The sequence below is a fragment of the Phodopus roborovskii genome, unplaced genomic scaffold (genome assembly GCF_943737965.1).
Source record: "Phodopus roborovskii unplaced genomic scaffold, PHOROB, whole genome shotgun sequence".
Taxonomy (NCBI): domain Eukaryota; kingdom Metazoa; phylum Chordata; class Mammalia; order Rodentia; family Cricetidae; genus Phodopus; species Phodopus roborovskii.
In genome coordinates this window covers 19,144,323-19,165,792 of record NW_026126485.1, presented here as the reverse complement: position 1 = coordinate 19,165,792, position 21,470 = coordinate 19,144,323, and the positions used below count along the sequence as shown (strand labels likewise).

At 49.9% G+C, this 21,470-nt stretch overlaps 2 protein-coding genes across 5 annotated transcripts in view; one reads left to right on the top strand and one right to left on the bottom strand.

Moving 5' to 3' along the window:
* Trmt1 (tRNA methyltransferase 1) overlaps positions 1-6,361 on the bottom strand; it is a 13,276-nt gene extending 6,915 nt beyond the window's left edge. Inside the window, exons 1-5 of one of the 4 annotated variants that reach the window (XM_051194967.1) lie at positions 6,135-6,361; positions 3,090-3,272; positions 2,420-2,475; positions 2,050-2,192; positions 1,622-1,809 (exon numbers count right to left, since the gene is read on the bottom strand). In XM_051194967.1, the coding sequence (XP_051050924.1) occupies positions 1,622-1,809; positions 2,050-2,192; positions 2,420-2,475; positions 3,090-3,262 (560 nt within the window). In that variant the 5' untranslated portion in view covers positions 3,263-3,272; positions 6,135-6,361. Of the gene's footprint in view, positions 1-1,621; positions 1,810-2,049; positions 2,193-2,419; positions 2,476-3,089; positions 3,375-3,556; positions 3,719-6,134 lie in introns of those variants that run through there. The other 3 variants (XM_051194968.1, XM_051194969.1, XM_051194970.1) reach the window with 3 other exon arrangements.
* Positions 5,016-21,470, top strand: Nacc1 (nucleus accumbens associated 1). The gene is made up of 6 exons (XM_051194971.1): positions 5,016-5,159; positions 14,750-15,661; positions 15,746-15,919; positions 16,944-17,049; positions 17,148-17,245; positions 18,625-21,470. The coding sequence occupies exons 2-6, from the start codon at positions 14,758-14,760 to the stop codon at positions 18,885-18,887; spliced, it is 1,545 nt and encodes a 514-aa protein (XP_051050928.1). The 5' UTR covers positions 5,016-5,159; positions 14,750-14,757; the 3' UTR covers positions 18,888-21,470.

Sequence of the window (21,470 nt, the reverse complement as noted above, 5' to 3'; positions counted from 1 at the left end):
AGAACCAATGTCCTCTTCTCAGACATTCATCTCATGTACATGGATATATACAGACAAAATAATTATACACATACAATATTTAAAGTTTAAAAACAAGGGCAGGCATTTGGCAATACAGTGGGAGCAGGTTCCAAAAAGGCAGCCTGAGGCAAGAGAGGTTGGCAGTGTAACTACAAGGTTAAGATGTTAGAAAAGAAAGTGATTTTTGGAGCCTAGTGACTCCAGAATACACCTATAATCTCAGCTACTTGGAAGACTGAAGAAAACCATGAGTCCAAATTGGTCAGATCATGTGTCAAAACAGACCAAGTCCTTCCGGCAGAAGTTTTCACCACTAAACAACATCCTGTACAATACACCCTTGGGCAACACACTTATAAGAATCCTGCTATGGGCCTGTGTGGTAACTCACACCTTTAACCCCAGCAGTAGGAAAGCAGAAGCAACTGGATCTCTATGACTTTTAGCCATTAGGGCTACAAAGTGAGACCCTGATTGAAAATAACAAGAATCCTGCAAATCAGGCCTATAATCCTAGCACAAAGGGGGAGGCAGGAGATCGGTAGCTGAAGGTCACAACTACACAGTTAATTAGAGGCCAGCTCGAGCTACATGATCTCACCAAAGGGCTTTGGTGCTCGAGATGTAGTTCTGTTGGCAGTGCTTATGTGGCTCTAGGCTCCATCTAATCCCCATCACTAAATAGACCAGGTGTGGCAATGCGTACCTGTAATCCTAGCACTGAGGTAAAGACCCAAATATCAGAAATGCAGTCAAGAGCCAGGGGTGGTTGTAATCCCAGCACTTGGGAGGCAGACTGCAGAGTTTCAGATCAGTCAGGATACATAAGGTCAGGGCCACCTACGACCAGAGTTTATCCCCGGACCCACATATGGAGAGATAGAAATGACTCCTGCAAATTGTACATACACACATACAACTAAACAAATAGGTAAATAAATAAATGTAATTTTAAAATGTGCAAAGGGCCAGAGAATTGGCTCACTGGTTAAGAGCACCTGTCGATCTTGCAGAGGGCCTGAATTCATTTCCCAGCACCCACATGGCTCACAACTAATTCCCTTTCCAGGGTGTCTGACATCTTCTGACCTTGGAGGGCCCCAGCACACATGCAGAGGCTAAACGCTCATACACATAAAATGAAGTACGTCTTTTTTAAAATTACAAAAAGTTCAAGGTCACCTTCAGTTACAAAGCCAGTTCTGGACTATATATTTCTGCCACACGACAGGCTCAGAAGACAATTATCTAGATGCTGGCTGGGTGGGTACAAGCACTTCCAACACAAGCCTGAGGACCTGCTGGTGCTTTCTCAAACACAGACAAATAAAATAAAAAATTAAAAAAATAGACTGTATAACTCCTGAAAAATCACTTTCTTTTAGAAACAAAGGAAGGGAGTTCAAAGAGGCTAACCCACCCAAGGTCTTCCTTGGAGGCTAAACAGAGCTAAGGGTTGTCCCCAGGGAGCCCTATTCCAGGTGTAAGTTGCAGGCTCTGGGCAGGCCTGACTAGAACCTACTGGAAGCTATTGCTTAGCATGAGTCAAGCTCTGGGCTCCATCTCCAGCACCAATGACAACAATGGCCAATCAACCTACCGGGCATCTGCCTGGTTGGGATGTACAAGATGTGTCACACCATTCAGCTGCACGTTTCGGTCTATAAGCTCTACAGCCCGGGCAGAGGCATCATTGGCAACCACAGACTGGAGACCAGGAACCTCTAGGGCAAATCGGATGGAGCGTAGACCAGAAGCTGCCAGGCCTTCCAGTACCCGTAGACCTTCCTGTTAGAAGTAAGCAAAGATGTCTCACTTCTTTTTACTGAGTCAGTTCTCTCCTTCCACCATGGTCTCAAGGCTTTCTTGGCTTGTGCTTTACGGGGGAGCTGTCTTGCTGGCTGACGCTCGCTCAGGTCTCCATCTTTCTTCTGGGCCCTGGTGGATCTTCCACAACTACCCTCTATAGTTCCTCAGCTCCTTCCCATCACCCAGACCCCCAAGCTGCCCCCTCTTACTCAGCCCTACCTCACAGATCTCACCAACTGCAGCTGTCCGAGTCTGGTCTCCTGGGTCGAGGTTTTCAAGCTCTTTCTGTTCAGCCGTTTCCTTTTCTTGCTCAGACAAGTTCTCAGACTCTTTCTGCAGGTCCTTCTCTCCTGGTACCTTGACTGTAGTCACCCAGGCAAAAACCAGAGGCTGTCAATGCTCCTTTTAAGAAATTTCACCTTAACTTTCAAATTGTCAAGACCCTGACAATACACACAATAGTCTTTCCCGAAACCCCAGGAGAAAAAGGAGCCTAGAGCCTTTCAGAACTCCAAAGAAAGACATGAGTGAAGTGGGAAGTAAACTTTATGTGCCACTCCCCCACCCCCAGGCCCAAACCTCCACTTACTCTGGATTCCCTTTGTTTCAAGATGAATTCGAGCAAACTCAGTGATCACAGCACATCTGGAGAAGGGGATGGGAGGGGAGGGTGGAGTCAACTTGCAAACTCTTGTATGCCAGCTCCTTAGTGGTGGCCAGGTCTGGTCTGCCCTTTAACATTCTTAAAAGGTTGTTGTCCCTCCCTAGTCCATAAAGTCCTCTCCCTGTTGCACCAAATTCTAAATAAGGAGAAACCCACCTCAAGGTCTAAGATGTTAACTGTTCTGTCTTTATATTGTTCAGCCCAGAAAAGCTGATGGTGACCTGTGCAAAGTCGGCCCTCGGTCCTTAACTGGTGTGAAATTTGACTTGCAGAAAAGTAACAAGGTGTGTGAATACAAATACAAGAAGTTCAAGTCCACCACGGAGTTGTAAGGGGAGGGAAGGGAGAGACACAGGCCTTGAACGTCCAAGAACACGAGCATGTATGACCCTGACCCTTAACAATACCACCACCCCCTCCCGTCACCTTCATCTTTCAAGATGTGGGCCTTGGATTAAAGCTGACTCCTCCCTAACAACTTCTCTCCCGAATATTGGCCTTTGAGTAGCACGCATGCCAGACTGATATTCTCGGAACATCTTCTACCTCACTGACCCACACCCCTTGGCCAAGCTGACCCCTGACCCTTGCTCACGTCAGGTCCCGGTTGAACTCCTGCACCGGGTTGTAGAAAACCTCGTTGGCGTTGGGGAAGACGATCTTGGCGGCGCCCTCGGTGACAGTCGCCGCCGGAGGGTGCTCTTCACAGGGCTGTGTGCCGTTCTCCATCGCTGGCGGACAGGGCGACCTCTGGGTCTTGTGTTTCATGAGCTGAGCCCTACAGAGAATGCGGGCCAGACGGAGGGGGCAGCTTAGCCACAGAACCGTCCTCGCGTGGGACATCCACGGCCGCCTCAATCCTCCTGCCGTTTTCGAGGGAAGGGGAGGGATGCGGGGAGGTCAGAGTGCTTTATTCTGGGGTGGGGGTGCACTACACATCTATAAATTAGTAACTAAAACCCCGTGGCCTCGTTAAGGCCTGTGCTTCCAAAGGCATTGGACCCAGCAGAGCCTGAGGCCAGCGGCGCAGATCCACCCCACCAGCCACCCACCCACACATACCCCGACACGCTTCACCTCTCTGCTCACAGGACCCAACAAGTCGAGATGCACGCTTCACGCATTAGGACCTGGGAGCGGCCATGTTGGCAAGGGGGGCGGGCCGTCACATGACAACAACTGGCCAATTAGCGAGACCACTCACGGTGAGCGACAAGGATCAATATTCTAACAGGAAAGGAAGTGCGCGGCGTATGTTACAGGGGAAGTTTTCAAAAGAGCAATTCTTCTACAAGAGTTTCAGTACTATTTATTTCAGGAAAAAAAGACGGAGAAACTTGACACCTTTAGCTGTCTCCTTGTATGTACACCTAGCAGGTCAACTCAGGCTCTGGAATAGGATTCACTGGCCTTGAATCTCAGTCCCACTACATAATCCAGGGGCTCTCATTTCCCTTACCTGTAAACAAGAATCTTAACTTCCAAGAAAGAGCAAAGATTAAAAAATCGAATGCCTTGGAAGTGTGCAGAGGAGCGACTTAGACAGTAAGCCCTCTGAGTTTTGGCCTAATATATGAAGGCAGGGAAATGTGGCCATCGGTGATGTGAGTTGTCTCAGCTTGCCTTGCAAGTTCTCTCTCTCTCAATGGGGTGTAGAAGGTACTTTTAGTTCTGGAACTAAGAGTTAGTGCTGGAACTCACTATGTAGCCCAGGGCAGCTTCGAACTCTCGGGAGATTTTCCTACCTCAGTCTCCCAAATGCTGAGATTACAGACAGTAACTACCAGGCCCGGAGTACTTGTTTTGCTTTAGATTTTATCCTCATCTCTGTGTATGTGTGTGGTATTTGCGCTTGTGTACAACTCCCCAAAGAACAAAGAGTTGATGGGTCCTCTAGAACTGCAGTTAAAGGCAAAAGTTGTGAGCTACCTGACAGGGGTGCTGGGAACTTAACTCTCTACTGCAAGGGCAGTACATACTCTTATTCGCTGAGTATTCTCTCCAGTTCGAACTATTTGTATTTGACTCTGCTTCCCCATCTGAAAAGTAGTCAGACTGCCTTAACGTTATAAAACATAGTTATCCGAGTTAGTACAAAATGCTAATATAACTTGACATCGCGTAAGCACCCTGAGTCTTAGCTTTATTGACCTTCTGAGCCTACATTTAAAATCTCGGCATTCAGTCACTTCCCTCTGAATGATCTTGAGCGTGTTTCCTCGGTTCCACTGAAATCTCATTTCCATAAAGAGCTTAAAACTGTCTGAAAAAACAACAGTCGTTACTGTTTTCATTTTACAGGAAACAGAGCAACCTGTCCCATAGTCACGCAACTAACTAGACAGTCTACAGAACAGAGACCCTCAAGGAAAAAGCCGGTGAGAACTAAAGCGCTCGGAGCGCAGCTAAGCTTGCCTAAGGGGCGGGGCCGAGGCCGTTTCCTCCCTGCCGGCTGCGCCGTGCGCTTCCTCGGCGCTCGGCTGGGGCGGCCTGGCCCACAATGAATGGCCGCCGCGGCTACCACTGCTGCTGAGGCGGAGGCCGCGGAGGCCGCAGAGGCGGAGGCCGAGGCCGAGGCGCAGGGGGGCGCGCCCCGGGCCCAGGCCCGGCCCCAGCTGCCGCTGCGGAGCCCGCCGGGAGGCCCCGGAGCGCGGCCACAGCGCAGGTGAGATGGCCCGCCCCAGGCCCAATTCCGGCCTCCTCCCGCCGGGGCGGCCCGAGGACATCCGAGGTTCCGGCCGAGGGCCGAGAGGGGAGGCCCCGGGGCGCCCGGCTGGGAGCGAGAAGCCGAGTCCGCGATGCTGACAGCGGCGGGAGGGCGACGTTGAGGTGGCTGGGCCTCAGCTGGCGGCCTACAGCGTCCAGCCCCGGGCCTGGCCCGCGGGGCTTGAGGCGGCCCCAGGGAGGCGCTGGTCGAGGGCTCCTGGAAGTCGCAGGGCCGGAGGGGGTAATTGTGAGAAGGCGGCGGGCGAGGCCGGAGGGGGAGGGGAGGCCTCAGGCTGTCCAGGGCGGGAGGGGGGGTTGTGCTGCCTGAGGGAAAGGGCCCGGAGGGGACCGGGACTGCCGGAGCCAGCAGGTTGGGATCACAGGGGAGGGGAGTATGCGGGTCAGGTTACAGGCCTTGGGGGGCAGCAAGGAAAAGCCCGGGAAGTAGGACTCGGTGGGTGTGGGCGGAGCCTGCTCGAGTGGGGGCGGATCGGAGATCCCAGGGATGTTTGCAGGGGGTCACGCGAGGTCAGGACTCAGATGTGGGGGTGAGCGACATCCGGGGGGTCATCAGGTAAGGCTGGGGACTACGACGGAGTGTTGGGGGTTTGGAGGAGGTGCAGGGCCTATGGGCTAGGCTGGTGGGGATGTGGTAGCAGGTGAGGAAAAACTAGTGTGACCTAAGGGATCTACGCTCCCCCCCCATTCCCCAAATGTTTGCTCAGAGTCAGAACCTGGGGCTTTTCTCTTTCCCACGCCTCTCCTCTGAAGCCTCGGGCAAAAGCTTAGCAGGGACCGGCCAGCGGGTGGATGGGAGTTTGCGGGGGCTGCACCGGATTCCTAGCTTAAACATCGTGTTTTCCGAATGGATGGTCCCTGTTCACCCCACCCCCCACCCCGCCCACCCTGCATGGAGACAGCCCAGCGACTTTACCTGAGTGTTTTAGGGTCCTGTGTTCGTTCTCAGCCTTCTGGCGCCGGAACCTGAGGGCTCAAGCCTTAAGAGACGAGACCTCACAGCCTGTCATGTTTCCTAGCTTTCCAGGCCCAACCTGCTTGCTTGGGCCTTAATTCTATGTCCCCTGAAGCAGTGTTGTATTTTTGAGACCAAACAAGCATCTACACATCCTGACTTTTGCCTTAGGAGCTCCTGAGACCAGGACCCATCCCCCTCCTTGATGCTCCTTCTAGACCAGGTAGTATGTTAAGCGAGGAAGCTCATTGATTGCTCACTACCGCTGTGTCTTAGGCTTTCTCTTTTCAGAGAGAGAAGCTGAGGTTCAGGGCGGGGCTTGTCCCTGGTCATATGACTAGACTGTGGCCTATGCCTAGTAAATCGAGTTGGCCCTCCTGGGGCACTAGCAGAGAAATTCCTGCTTTTCTGATTCCCTGTTGATGGACCTGGCCTTTCTGGGCTCCCTGGAGCGGCTTAATGAGTCCCCTTGCAGTAGGATCAAGTTTCTCTGCAGTTCAAGGAACAGTGTGTGGGGCCTGCTCATACTTTCTCCTCCATTCCACATCTGAGAGGAAGGGGCACAGTCTATAGGAGGTGGTTATAAAAGTGGGTCTTAGTGGTTTGTGAGTTTTGTTTTGCTTGTCTAGGCTTTGTTCTCCCTACTTCGGTTTCTAATCAGACTGCTCCAACTCTGGACTGATTGCTGGGCTGTGTGTGGTGGTGGTAGGATTAGGTTTGTTTTTTGGTTGCTCTTGGGTTAGGGAGGAGCTCAGACTGACCTTGAACTTACTATGTGGCCTAGGCTAGCATTGAACTATGGCCCTCTTGCCTCGGCATCCTGATACCGGTGTTATATAGGCATGAGCCACCAAATACAAGCTGCCCTGGTGACTTTGGACATCCCTCAGCACCAGAGGCAGGGACCGGAAACTTCTGGGTGACTGGTGCCAGCCAGTCCTGGGATTAAGGATGAATTTTCTCCCTTCCCCCTCATCTCCTTGGAGTTTCCCCCGACCACCACCAACAGCTGCACCTGCCCTGATCTCTTGGTTCTGTTGGGGGTGGGGACTGGACCAGCAGCTTATGTAAAGAACTTGGTAGCTGCATTGTTCTCTTCACTCTGCTGCTCTCCTTAAAGCCCTGTCCCCAGTACACACCCCCTAACCTGCCCACCCCACCCCCACCACAGCAGCTACCACTGTCAATTGGACTGGTATCGCCTCAGAACCTTTACAATTGCCTTTATTTCCTCCACCGGTTGCTGCTGCAGTTTACTACCTGGTTGAACCAAGGGAAGCTTCTGGGGCATAGACCGGCTGCTCCCAGGCCTCAGCTGGTTTGGGTATTGAGAACAGATGGTGTCAACTAGTCACAGCTGGAATGCAGAACTGGTAGGAGTTAGTTGGCCTTGCAGTATGGAGGCAGAAATGGTCAGACATCTCCACCTGAAACTAGAACAGAAGATGAACTAGTCATATCTGCTGTTCAGTGAGAGCCTGAGGCAAGCACAACAAGCAGACAGGCTAAAGTGGACAGTTTGATTTCAGTACTTTGTGCCCATTCCCTTGCTGAGAGCTGAAGAAGCAGCTGTAACACATTAAGCAGGAGTTGGCTCTGGCAATTCCTGTTCAGATGGTGACCCAACTTAGACAAGGCAATGGTCTCCTGAGGTACAGAGAAACTAGGCAAGGCAAGGAGGTGGGCAGAGAGATTTCCATTGGGTAGTTAAAGAAGGGCCATGATCGGAATAAGAAGGAAGTTAAGTTGGATATGGTGTTCTGGGTGAGAACAACACTTTTAAAGCTTTTATTGAGTGTTTGCCAGGCTCCTGTTGAGCTACCAGAATGTTTGTCTTTGTGAGAATAGAGTGAAGGATGACCCTGGTGTGGGGCAGAGATCCTTCATGCTGTCCACGAAAAAGAACTCAGTCAGAGGATCTCATGAGTCCCCCTAGCACCCCAGGCAAAGTTCAGATCCCCTGACTTATATCCAGAGTCCAGGCCCATGCTGCCCCCCCCTATTATTATTATTTTGTTTCATTTTTGGTTTTCAAGACCGGGTTTCTCTGTGTAGCTCTGGCTGTTCTGGAACTCGCTCTATACACCAGGCTGGCCTCAAATTCACTGAGATCCACCTCTGCCTCACAAGTCCTGACCATTCAGAGTCTCTTAAATCTGTCCACCACTACCCACCTCAGGTTCATGAACTAGGCTTTCTGGAAAACTGTTTGGACTGTATAGGGCCAATTAAGAAGGCTAGCTGATAAGCTCTGACCCAACCAAGGGTTCATTGCCATGGCCAGTGAAACACTACCTGCCTGGTCCAGCTGCACACCTGAGCAGAGCTTGGCATTGTGTCCCCTTGTGAATTCCTTCCCCTCCATACTCAGGCTTCTACCCCCTGGGTTATACTGCACAGTTCTCTGTGCTTGAACTTATTCAAGCCCATGACTAGACAGCCCTGCATGTTTTCATCACCATCTGGCAACATGATAAAGCTGAAGCAGTCCTTTCTTCAATATAATCCTTTTCTCTGACACTTGCAGTGGTGGCCTGTTTGCTAATGGTGTCTTCCTGAAGTGCATTGACCCTGTCTGTGGACAGGCGGGCTTGGGAGAATCAGGCAGGTCAGAAGTAACATGTTACAGTTTGTGCTCCAAGGATTGTGCTTGTCATCCTATCTGCTCTCTTCTATGCTGCCTCAGCAGAGGTGCAAAAGTTAGAACTTGTGGGCCTTATGTGTTGTGCCTGGTGTTTTCTAAGTAGAGCAGAAGAGATGAGGATGAATGATTTTTATGATAGAACAGAGTCAGATGGCACTGTTGGGCCATGCTACTCAGTCCTGAGACTCTGGCTTAGGCCTCAATTTGCCTATCTGATAAATAAGGACATACCTATTTAGATTGTCATGGGTGGGAGTAGAAGCACTCACTCCTGGCTTCTGGGAGGCCAGAGTTACTTATTAGCCTAGCCCAAGACAGTTTGTAGGATAGCTCCCCACCACAGAGAACTGAGCTGGTGGCCAGACATGGTGATAGCACCTTTATTCCTAGTACTAGGTGGTAGAGGCAGGAGAGTCCAGGCCAGCCAAGGCAGCATAGTGAGACCATATCAACAACAAAAGAATAACCTAGTGTTAGTGGATTTGGTGCTCCAATAATACCTGGTGTCTGGTTTGGGGGGGGGGGGAGATTTCCTTTTTCTGTGTTATGCTGGGCTATGAAAGCACTAGGGAACCTGTACGGACTCCTGCCTGATAGGTAATCCCTGCAAAAGTGTAAGTTCCTGGAGAGAGAGAAAAGCATAGATGACAGCATTTACAGTCAGGAAAGTGCTCAAGAGACAGTGCCAATAGCCTGGTGGTGTTAATGTCAGCAGAGTTCTGTTAGTCTTTTTTTTTTTTTTCCTCTTAAAATATCTGTTTGTGGGGCAGTAACTTCTGGGAGTTGGTTCTTTCCACCTTGTGGATTCTGGAGACCAAATTCAGGTTGCTAGGCTTAGCAGCTGGTGTCTTTACCCACTGAGCTATGTCACCAGCCCATATGTTAATCCATTTTATAGACTGATACCAACAGAAGTACTCTGCATCACCAGTGTCGAGCATTGTAAGAGATTTAAGCCTGGTGGATTATAGATACCCCTGTTTGCAGGTTCCAAATCTTCATACTTAACCATAAATTTAAAACTATTCAGAAACAGTGATGTGTCTACATTGAACATGTACATACTTCACTTACTTTGTTTTTGTGGTTTTAAGGATGAAATCCAGAGTTCGTGCCTGCTGGGTAAGCACTCTACCACTGAACTATACCCCCTGCCCTGAACAGACTTTTGTTGGATCTAGCTACACATACATATGTAGTTTAGTCCAATGTTGAACTAATGATCTTCCTGCCTCAACCTCCCAAATGCTGGGATTAGTAGGGAATATAATTAGCCTATTTGATTTATGAATTTGCTTTTATTATATTTTAATCTATTTATTTGGCAGGGCATAGAGATCAGAGGACAACTTTGGGGAGTCATTTCTCTCCTACCATGTGGGTCCTAGGGCTCAAACTCAAGTCACTATTCTGGGGGCAGGCTTTACCTAGTGAGACATCTCATTGGCCTTGCATCTATCTGGCTTCTGACATTCTTACATAGCATTTTTATTAGATTTGGTTTTAGAAGCCATCTAGAGTTTTAAGGTCTGGAAGCACTGGAGGTGTAGCTGAGTGAAGAGTGCTAGTCTGGTATGCAAAGGTTGTAGGTTCTATCCCCAGCACCATCAAAAAGGAAAAAGGCTACCAGAGAATGTGTTTACATTCTGTGTACTACTATGCCAGTCCTATATTGTATTGGGGGTTCTGTCTTAAGAGATGTGGTTCTCCATGCATATCTTCGTTTTGTTCCTTAGTTTGTTTTGTCATATCCTTGCTATGTAGCCTTGCACTAACTTAAGTGGTCCTCCTGCCTTAGCCTCCCAGGTAGCTAGGACTGTCTCAGTTTTCTTAATTGATAAATGGAGAAAAACAGTCATAATACTTGATTTTCAGGTACTCTCAGCCAGGATCCAGGGCCAGACAGGACTACCTACATGTACAAAGACTCAAACAAGTTGATACATTGTCTTGTTTAACATGTGTCCCTTTGCTGGTACTGTGGTCCTGCATGGCCTCCCATGCATCTCTGCAAGGCCCATCTACAGTGGAACCATCCTCCCTCAGCTCCACCTGTCACCTTAGGGACTTTGCACTTGATCTTTGTTCCCTCTGCTCTGCCTTTTTGGGTCTGTAGGCACTCAAAGAAGACTATGACTTAGAAGAGGTTTAAGATCTGAGTTGGAGGCAGTGCCCAGGCCAGGGTTCCACAAAGACGGGCACAACAGTGCTGGGCTCTGTAAGAATCTGGAGCTGCTGTAGGCAGAAGCTAGGGTGCAGGGGCCTTAGAGCAAACAGAGATGCTCATTCCTGGAGATGCTGTTGGAGGAAGAAGATGGAGGGGAGTGGACAGGAGGAAAACCAGATCAGACTGACCTTTGGAGGCTCCGTGGTATGGGTCTTCAGGTAGCCAGCAAACTCCTTTTCTGGATGGTGAAGCTTGGCCCATCTCCATCTCCTGCCTGTGCCGTTTGTGGCTAATCTTGGTACTAGTATTTCCAATTGTGACTGCCTCAGCATTGTCTATTTCATGGACAGGACTCAGGGACAAACTTACTTGGCCCTTTTCTTTGTATGATGCAGGCCACTGTTTTTGCTTGTCTGGCCTGTTCTCCTGAATCATCTCAAGAAATATCCTAGAAAATGAGATGGTCTTGTCTGAGCTGTTACCGGCACTGTGAAAGGGAGCTGCTATTCATTCTATTCTGGCCATGAGTTTAATGATAGCTTTTCAAGGAAAGAAAATAAATTTTGTGTGTGGGTGGGGGTAGGTGGGGGTGGGGGGTGCCCCAGCACTTGGGACTTGGAAGGCTAAGGTGGAAATTCAGTTTCATCCTCTGCTAACCACCTATTCCAGGTGGAGTCCAGCCTGGGCAATTTGAGACCTGTCCCAAAAATAACAGCAAAAAGCCAAGTATAGGAGCCATACAAGTAGACTACTTTTCTCTTTATTGTCAGAATGTTTACTTTTTCTTCATTCTATCTGAGTGGGAATATATGTATCCCCATTGGTGCTGCTGAGGTTGGAACCAGAGACTTTGACACTGAACTGCCCCAGCAGAAATTTATTGCTCTGGAGGCTGGAAGTTCAAGGTGAAGGTACTGCAGGCTCAGTCTTCAAGGTTTGCCGAGGGCCATAGAGGGCAGCTGTGGGAGGGATGAACAGACTTCCTTGGGTATTTCATGAAGGTGGAGAACCATCATGAACTAATTACTTCCCAAAGGCCTGTTCCCACCTTCCCATTTTTTGGAAACCGCCTTTTTTGACCTGCATGTATGTCTGCAGCATGTTGTGCAGTGCCTGAAGAATCCAGAAGAGGGCACCAGACCCCCTTTAACTAGAATTGCAGACAGGAGCTGCCATGTGGGTGCTGGGAATCAAACTAGGGTCCCTATGGAAGAGCAATCACAGCGCTCTTAACTGCTGAGCCATCTCTCCAGTCCCAGCTTCAAACTTTCGTTTTGATTCCACTTGGCAAGAGAATAGGTGTATACCACTGTGCCTGCCAAAGTCCTGCCTAACTCTTGCATTAGAAATAGATTTTGACATACAAATTAGTCTCCTCCTCCTCATTGTTTTCTTTTTCTTTTTTGGTGTTTTGCTTTATTGTTTTGGAACTGTCTCTCTAAGGCTCAGACCAGCACTGTTGCCTACCTCATCTACCCAGTGCTGGGATTACTGGTATGCACCATTATACTAAGCTGATTTGTTTATTTGCTTGTTTTTGTGTTTTCCAAGGTTTTCTTCCCCAAACCAGTGGTCTCTTCTCAGGAAACACCCTGCCAGTCCCCTTCCCACAGTGAGTCAACAGAAGTGTGACAGTCTGAAGCTCAGTGACATAGTTCCCAAGTTTGATTTTAACTTCTGGCTGTCCTGAGGTCAACAGCCAGAGGAGGCTAAGATAATGCTTCAGAGCCCCCACTCTGAAGCAATGGGAATGATGTTTGAATCTTTTTAAACAATACTGTTGGGGGAGGATATATTTTATGTATATGGGTATTTCCCCTGCATACGTGTGTACCATGGGCATGCCATGCCCAGGGAAACCAGAAAAGGGCACCTGAATCCAGGGAACTAGGGTTAGAAACAGTTGAGATCTGGTTTATGTGGCCCAAGCTGATTTTGAACTCCTGTGATCAGGCTGTCCTTTCACCTCAGCCTCCTAAGTAGGTGGAACTACATGCAAATGCTACCATGCCTGGTCCAGTCCTAGGGCCAAGGGACACAGTGTGAGCTTCCCAGTTCTGTGCAGAGGAAACAAGTTGTAGTCTCCTTTTCTATATGGGGGTGGGTGGAGGACTTGGCAAGGCAGAACCGTGGCTTTGTATAGACAAGTGCTAATATTCCAGCCTTATTTGTTTATTTTTGTTCAGCAGTTTTGTTGATATACTGTGCACTCTACCCCTTTAAACTGTAATAGTTATTTTTGAGACAAAGATCTATATTGCCCAAGCTAACCTCTATCTTTAGGCTCAATGACGCCTCCCCTTCTCTGTTCTCCAGAGAACACACCTGTCTTTGTAGTAGTTTCAGAGTTAGGAAACATTCTATCAATGATCGATCATTGTTAACTTTTTTTAAGTTATTTATTTTTATGTGCATTGGTTTTTTGCCTGCATCTATGACTGTGAGAGTGTCAGATCTTGTAGTTACAGACAGTTGTGAGTTGCCATGTGGGTGTGGGAATTAAATCGGGGCCCTCTGGAAGAGCAGCCAGTGCTCTCAATTGCTGAGCCATCCAGTCCTGATCATTGTTAACATTAAGTGATAGTTCATTCATTACACCAAGAATAACCACACACCCCTTTGCCCTAAGCAAACTCATTTCTAGTTTCCCAGCTCCTTGAAACTATCTGTTTTATGTTTCAATGGATTTGCCAGTTTTGGATATTTCATATAAATGGAATTATATGTCATGTGTTCCTCCTAAGCTGGCTTTTTCCTTTCATGAAGAGTCTTGAGACTTTTTCCAAGTACATTTCCCATATTATGTCCTTGCCAGAGTGTGTAAGAGTTCAGAGTTGTCACTTTTGGTACTGCCTGCTGTATTTGACAGTGGAGATGGGAGTGCCTAAACTTAGAGCTTGTTCACACTCCTTAGCCTTTTTCCTGCTTTCAAGCCTACAGTATGAGATGATACCTGTTTTGCATTATGTTTGAATGTGCGCTTCCATGGTGACTTGCATCATGATCAGTGAGTGCCAAGGGTCATATTCTGGGCCACAGACAGTGGTATTGACACTCCAATAGCTATTCTTACATAGAGTGTAAGAATGTTGGTGTAGTATGCCTGTGTTGTCTAATGTACAAAGGACTGTTCTTGGTCATCTGCTCTCAGAGTCTGCAGGTCCCACTTCCTCATATTCAACCAACCATAGATCCACAAAGAGTTCCTGATGGTAAAATTCAGTGGTACAGCATGTGTCTAGCTTATGTAAAACCCTGGGTTCCATCCTCAGCACTGTCCAGAACATTTTAAAAGATTATTTTAGAGTTACAAGTCCTCTAGAGATGATTTAAAATACATGGAGCCACATCAGTAACCCCAGCACTCTAGAGGTGGAGGCAGAAGGACCAAGACTCTGAGGCTAGCTTGGAATACCATGAGGCCTAAAGCTTAGTCATGGAGCATATGCCTAGCACACTAAAAGACCCTGGGTTCCATCCCTAGCACCACAGGAAAGCAAAGGGGCTTGAGTGGCTATGGATTCCAATATTTATAGTGTCCCCTTCAGATGTCCACAGGACGCCTATGTCATAAAGGCAGGGCTGTATAGGGACAGGAAGTGGAGGTGGCACTGCCATCCTTAGATGTAGCACAGATTTTACCATGTGGATGTTGTGGTTCCCACATGTTCTTCTGCAGGAGGCGAGGTTACTGAAGCAGGGCAGGGCCTATGTTGGTTTCTGCCACCTGACCTGTCCAGTATCTTATCTCCTATCCTCATGCAGCTGCTGCCATGGCGCAGACCCTGCAGATGGAGATTCCAAACTTTGGCAACAGCATCCTTGAGTGCCTCAATGAGCAGCGGCTGCAGGGACTATACTGTGACGTGTCAGTGGTGGTTAAGGGCCATGCCTTCAAGGCCCACCGTGCTGTGCTGGCTGCCAGCAGCTCCTACTTCCGGGACCTATTCAACAGCAGCCGCAGTGCTGTGGTAGAACTGCCAGCCGCTGTGCAACCACAGTCATTCCAGCAGATCCTCACATTTTGCTATACAGGCCGGCTGAGCATGAACATGGGGGACCAGTTCCTGCTCATCTACACAGCTGGCTTCCTGCAGATCCAGGAGATCATGGAGAAGGGCACTGAGTTCTTCCTCAAAGTTAGCTCTCCAAGTTGCGACTCTCAGGGCCTGCATCCGGAGGAGGCCCCATCCTCAGAGCCTCAGAGTCCTGTAGCGCAGACACTAGGCTGGCCAGCCTGTAGCACACCACTGCCCCTTGTGTCACGGGTCAAGACAGAACAGGAGTTGGACTCCGTGCAATGCACACCCATGGCCAAGAGGCTGTGGGATAGCAGCCAGAAGGAGGCTGGAGGCAGTGGTAGCAACAATGGCAACCGCAAGATGGCCAAGTTCTCCACACCAGACCTGGCCACTAACAGGATGCCCCAGCCAGTCTCAGTGGCCACTGCTACAGCAGCAGTGGCTGTGGTTGCAGTGGGGGGATGTGTGAGTGGACCCAGCATGTCAGAGCGGACCAGCCCAGGTACCTCCAGTGCTTACACCAGTGACAGCCCTGGCTCATACCATAACGAGGAGGACGAAGAAGAAGATGCGGGTGAAGAAGGTACAGATGAACAGTACCGTCAGATCTGCAATATGTACACCATGTATAGTATGTTGAACGTTGGCCAGACAGGTGAGTGACACCCCTCCCTCATGGGTGTGTGCATGTGCGTGTATATGTTGTGTAACATGAATATACTTGCCCCTATTCCCACAGCTGAGAAGGTAGAGGCCCTCCCTGAGCAGGTGGTCCTTGAGTCCCGAAGTCGTATCCGGGTGCGACAAGACCTGGCATCTCTCCCAGCTGAACTTATCAACCAGATTGGCAATCGCTGTCACCCAAAGCTCTATGATGAAGGTGACCCCTCTGAGAAGCTGGAGCTCGTGACAGGTGTGCTGGCTGTGCTTTAGTCCCCAATTCCTGTGTTCTGCAACCTCTGGTCTCATTTCACCGTTATTATAAACTAGTGCCCTACCTATGTGTCCCAGGGTAACTGATACTCTCCTCAGTTCCCATTTGGACAGCTGTGGTAGCAGCTGTCCTGACAAGAGAGGTATTGAATTAGATGAGTTTGGGCTGGGGACTCCTTACCTAGCATAAAGTCCTAGATTCCATACCAAGTCCTGCATGAACTAGGCGTGGTGATACACATCTATAATTTTAGCACACAGCAGGTGGAGGCAGAATGATCAAAAATCGTGGTCAGTCCTGGCTATATCACAAGTTTGAGGCTAGTCTGGGATACATGAGACTTTGTCTCAAAAAAAAAAAAAAAAAAGATATCTGAGTGTAGTAAGACTGGGATCTGATTCAGTGTAGAGTACCAGCATGCTAGAGAAATCCCAAAGTTTTGTTGTTGGTTTGGTGTTTTGAGACAGGGTTTCTCTGTGTAGCCTTGGTGTCACTCTGTAGACCAGGCTGACCTTGAACTCATAGAGATTTGCCTGTCTCTGCCTCCTGGATGTTCGGACTAAAGGTGTACACCAGCATTGCTGGGCTAGATCCCAAAAGGGAGGTGGATGGGGAGAGTGGTACCAAGCTATCTTCAGGTAAGGTGGAACACATCTGGGATCTAGATTCAGAGTTTGAAGCAAGCATGGATTATATAGCAAGACACTGGCTCAACCAAAAAGAAAGGAACAGGGAGAGGGAGGGGAGATAAACTGATTGCTTCTTATCAAAGGTCAGTCTGTAGGTTTCTGGGCCACAGGAGCTAGTGGTTGGTGGGTAATATGACTGGGCCAGAAGGTTGGAGTTCACCACCATAGGGGCCTAGGGTTACTAGTCTTTTAGGGCCTCTGCCATCTTGTTTTAACTACCTGGGTGTGTATTCAGAGTGCCTATGGCACACTTGGGTGTTCAGACTCTAGGTGAGTTGAGGTTTGGGTCCAGATCATGTGACTTCTCTTACTAGGCACCAATGTATACATCACAAGGGCACAGCTCATGAACTGCCACGTCAGTGCAGGCACGAGGCACAAGGTCTTGCTTCGGCGGCTCCTGGCTTCCTTCTTTGACCGGTGAGGTGCACCCCAGAGCCCCAGGGCTGGGGAACAGGTATCCCTTTACACCTCTACCAGGAACTCTGATGCCCTCCATACCTTTGCCCCACCTCCAGGAACACACTGGCCAATAGCTGTGGCACTGGCATCCGTTCTTCCACCAATGACCCCCGACGCAAGCCGCTGGACAGTCGCGTCCTCCATGCTGTCAAGTGTGAGTGTTCTGCTGGGACCTGGGGTTAGCAGATAACTTATGTTTGGTTTTTGTGGTTTTTTGAGACAGGGTTTCTCTGTGTAACCCTGTCATGGAACTTGCTCTGTAGATTAGGCTGACCTCCAACTCAGAACTCAGATCCTTCTGCCTCTGCTTTCCAAGTGCTGGGATTAAAGGCCACCACTGCTCAGAGGACTTTTGTCCTTTCCTTCAGTGTTTGACATGATAGATGAGTGGAGTTGGGTTTGGTTGGTTGGTTGGCTTTGGGTTTTTTTTTTTTTTTTTTTTTTGAGAGAGAGAGAGGGTCTCTACATAGTCCTGGCTGGCCTTGAACTCCCAAGTGTTGGGATTTAAAAGCCTGTGCCAGCATATAGGGCTAGGAGTTGAGTTTTGAGATGGCTCTGTGGATAAAATGCTTGCCTCATAAGCATGAGGAACCTGGGTTCAGATCCTTAAAATTCATAACAAAAGTTGGATGTCTAAAATCCTGGAGAAACAAGACAGGAAGATCCCTAGAGCTCACTGGCTGGCCGGCCTAACCAATTTAAAAGGGTTCTGTGTCCAGACATGGTGGCATACACACAGGAGACAGAGGAAGGTGAATCTCTTGTGAGTTTGAGGACAGCCAGGGCTATGTAGAGAGACCCTATCTAAAAAAGGGGGTTGGGGTGTCTGGGGCCAATGAACTGGTTCAGCAGTTGAACAACCTGTTTTGATCCCCTACATCCCTTCTATAAGGGATGACTGCCATATTCCAAATGATAAATGTTAAAGCTTGAAAAGGGTTTTGGCAAACGCTTTTAATCCCAACACTCAGGAGGCAGAGGCAGGTGGATCTTAGTGAGTTTGAGGCCAGCCTGGTCTAGAATGAGTTCTAGAAATGCACAGAGAAACTGTCTAAAAACAAACTAAAAAGGTTTCTGACCAGCACTCGAGAGGCTGGAACAGAAGCAGCAAGAGTCAGCCGTAGCTTCATTGGGGGTGGGGGGGGAGTGGTTCTGAGGTTCTCTTGTGGCTTATTGGGAAAGAGGCTACAATTAGGGGTTTCTTCACATTTGGCATACAGTATGGAAGGGATCTGAATGCCTTTGCATGGAAGAGAATCTCAAATCCAGGGTAGTCGAGAGAAGATTTAGGTGGCTGCCTGTCAAAGGGCAGGTCTGTGGCAGTGGCAGCCACTTGTCAGAGGAGGCCTAGGTTTGTATTGGTAGATTTCTAGGCTCTGAATCCTACCTACAGCACTGCATATCCCTAAGTGGGTGGGAGCCCAGGTGGGCAGCAAAGTTTGGTATAGTTAGTGGTATCCCCTGGACGTTCATAGAAGTTGGGAGACTTAATAGGAGGAGTCTAGGCCCAAGCTGCCTACTCTACCCCCACAGACTACTGCCAGAACTTCGCCCCCAACTTCAAGGAGAGCGAGATGAATGCCATTGCAGCTGACATGTGCACCAATGCCCGCCGAGTGGTACGTAAAAGCTGGCTGCCCAAGACCAAGCCACTGCACCTGGTAGAGGGTGATAGCTACAGCAGCTTCATCAGCGACACTGGCAAGATTGAGCCGGACATGATGAGCATGGAACACAGCTTCGAGACAGCCAGCCACGATGGCGAGGCCGGCCCTTCGGCTGAGGTTCTCCAGTAACATATGTGTGACAACACCCCCCCCCCTTACAAGATGTCACACTCCCCTTCCTATCACACACCCTTACCTACCACCTGGTCACGATCTACTGTCTGTCCCTCCCCAGGACTGTGAGGGGGGCACTCCATGCCCTCTATCAGGATGCAAGAGCTGGCTGAGCGAAGCCAAGCCACTGCATCTAGCAGAGGACAGCACCTACAGCAGCTTTCTCAATGGCAGTGAGAAAGAACTGAACATGATGGGCATAGAATACAGCTTCCAGACAGATAAGACAAACCCCTCAGAGGAGGTCCTGCAGTAACCGCCTAGGACCCTCCCATGGATGTCACACTCCCCCCTCCTGTCACTCACATACCCCCACCACCTTAGTCACGAGCTACTGTCTGTCCCTCCCTGGAACCCGCAGGGGGTGCTGCATGCTCCCAGCCTCTCTGCCTTCCTGTCATCCCACACCTTTTCCCCAAAGCAAGCTGGGCTGGGTCAGAAGAGGACAGGCATCAGGTGGGATCTGTGACCTTCCTCAACACTCATGGGGAGCCCTGGTTCCCCTTCCTCTTCTTAGGCATTTCCCAGCACCAGGCCCAGCTAGGGGATGGGCAGAGCTCAAGAAGAGCCTGCCCCTCACTGTGGCTGCTTGGGACTCCATGGGCCCAGGGGCTCTCAGGGCCCCTCCCACCACCCCCCAGTGCTTCCATGTCTCCAAAAGCGCCTTCCTGTCCCTCTCGTCTGTCCCTGCACCTTGGGGCTGGGGTAGGTGAGGCCAAGAGGGACTGTCCACTTTATAGCTAAGGAAACAAGCCCAGAAGGCGTAGAGAAATTCTAGAACTGACCCTCTGTGGCAGCCTCCATCATACCCCTCTAAATCCCACCCTGCTCTGCCTCTATGGGTCCCTCAGCCCAAGAGGTTGGTTCTAAAAGAGCAGTGCTCCTCCTGTGGGCAGGCGAGAGTCTCAGGACAGGTTTCCAGTCTGGCAGAATTTGTGGGTGTGCGTGCGTGTGTGCGTGCGTGCCTGTGTAGAGTGTTTGCTTTTAAAAACATGAAGATCAAGAGGCAGCAAGACCAGGGTCGGAACCAGGGAGCAGGCTGGGAGGCTGCTGCCCTTCTCCCATCCGACCCTGGGCAGGGCTCCCAGCCCCCACCCCCTGTACATAACTTTTTGAAACATTTTTTTAGCGAATGAAATATTGAAGTATAAGATTTCCTTTTATTTTTCAAATCAATGGGAATGTGTCTGAGGTCCCTGGGTCCCTGGGCTGTGGAAAGCAGGATGCAGGGAAAACTGAATGTGTGTGTGTGTGGAATGTGGGTGCATGTTTCCACAGGGGCCCAGTCCCAGTGCCCCAGGGCTCCTGTGGATCCAACCAGCTTCCTCTCCCCCAGGACTACAGTTTAAGGGTGTTCACAGGTCCCAGTTGGCTGAGCCCACTCCTGGGGGATAAGGCAGGGCAGGGTCCACATCCATTGTTGGTGGTTTGTGGAGCTTTCTCTGGCCGTTCCTTTCCACTCTTAACTCTCCAGGAGTAAGCTCTTGGGTTTCTGAGTTTAATATGTGAGCACAGGGTTTCTGTTACTCCCCTGCATTAATATCATTTCACCATCTCACTGGTTCTGTTCTAGCCCTGACCTCCCTCCCTCTCCCTAACTCTGCATTCTAGCTGCCTCTAAAGAGGCAGGGGATTGCAAGATTGGGAAGGTGGGATGGAGCCTTTTGAGTCAGATCTGGAGACTTGCCTCCAGGCCAGCAGCACCCAATAATCTGCCAGGGTCCCTCTTAACATCTGATGGTGAGGGTGAGGTGTTGGGTCTGACTTGACCGACCCCCCCCCAGTACCTTAGCCCTGGGTGGCCAAGTGGAGGGGAGTTGACATCCCTAGCTAAAGCACAAGCACCTTAGTCATATCCCCTCCCTCCACCCTTGCCCTGGCCTGTTGTCCCATCTCCCCCAGCAAAGATCCCAAAGCACAATGTCCTGGTAACTTGGCAAGCAGCTGAGCCTGGCCATGGTGAGGACAGGCTGTGCTCCCTCTCCAGGCTTAGTAAGGGGGCAGCTCCATGGGACTGAAAGGTCTTATGGTAGAGTGGGCAGCAGAGCCCATTGGTTCCAAGCACCTCAGGAGGTGGCCCTGACTCCCGGGGCTTGGGGTGGGGGAAGTATAAAGCCAGGGGTGCAGGGGAGAAAACTACTCACTAGGAGAGCCAAAGACAGGGTTGTGCCTTACCTCAGGAGCCACCCCTGCGCCCCTCCTCTGGCGGTCAGCTGCTTGCCCTGCCCTCCTGAGAGCTGCATGCTCCCCACCCCAAGCATCCAGGAGAATGAAAAAGTAACCCACCTAGCAGGAAAGACAAGGGGCAAACCCAGTGGCTACCCTCCCACCCATCCATGCCTCTCATGGGGACAGGCCATCACCCACTGGCCCATGTGAAGTGCCAATGCCCTCCCCACCCAGAGCCAAGTCCCCACCCCTCCCAGGCCCACAAGTGAGATTGCACATTAACTACTGTACGGAGAGGAGCGGTGTTGGGAAATGTGAACCCTGAGAGTCAGTGATGCTGATAAGAATAAACAAGACGCCTTTGTAACA

Coding starts and splice junctions, on each gene's coding strand:
- Nacc1 (XM_051194971.1), top strand. CDS start 14,758: ATGGCGCAGACCCTGCAGATGGAGATTCCAAACTTTGGCAACAGCATC. Junction 15,920..16,943: donor GAAGCTGGAGCTCGTGACAG/GTGTGCTGGCTG, acceptor TTCTCTTACTAG/GCACCAATGTATACATCACA. Junction 17,050..17,147: donor CTGGCTTCCTTCTTTGACCG/GTGAGGTGCACC, acceptor CCCCACCTCCAG/GAACACACTGGCCAATAGCT.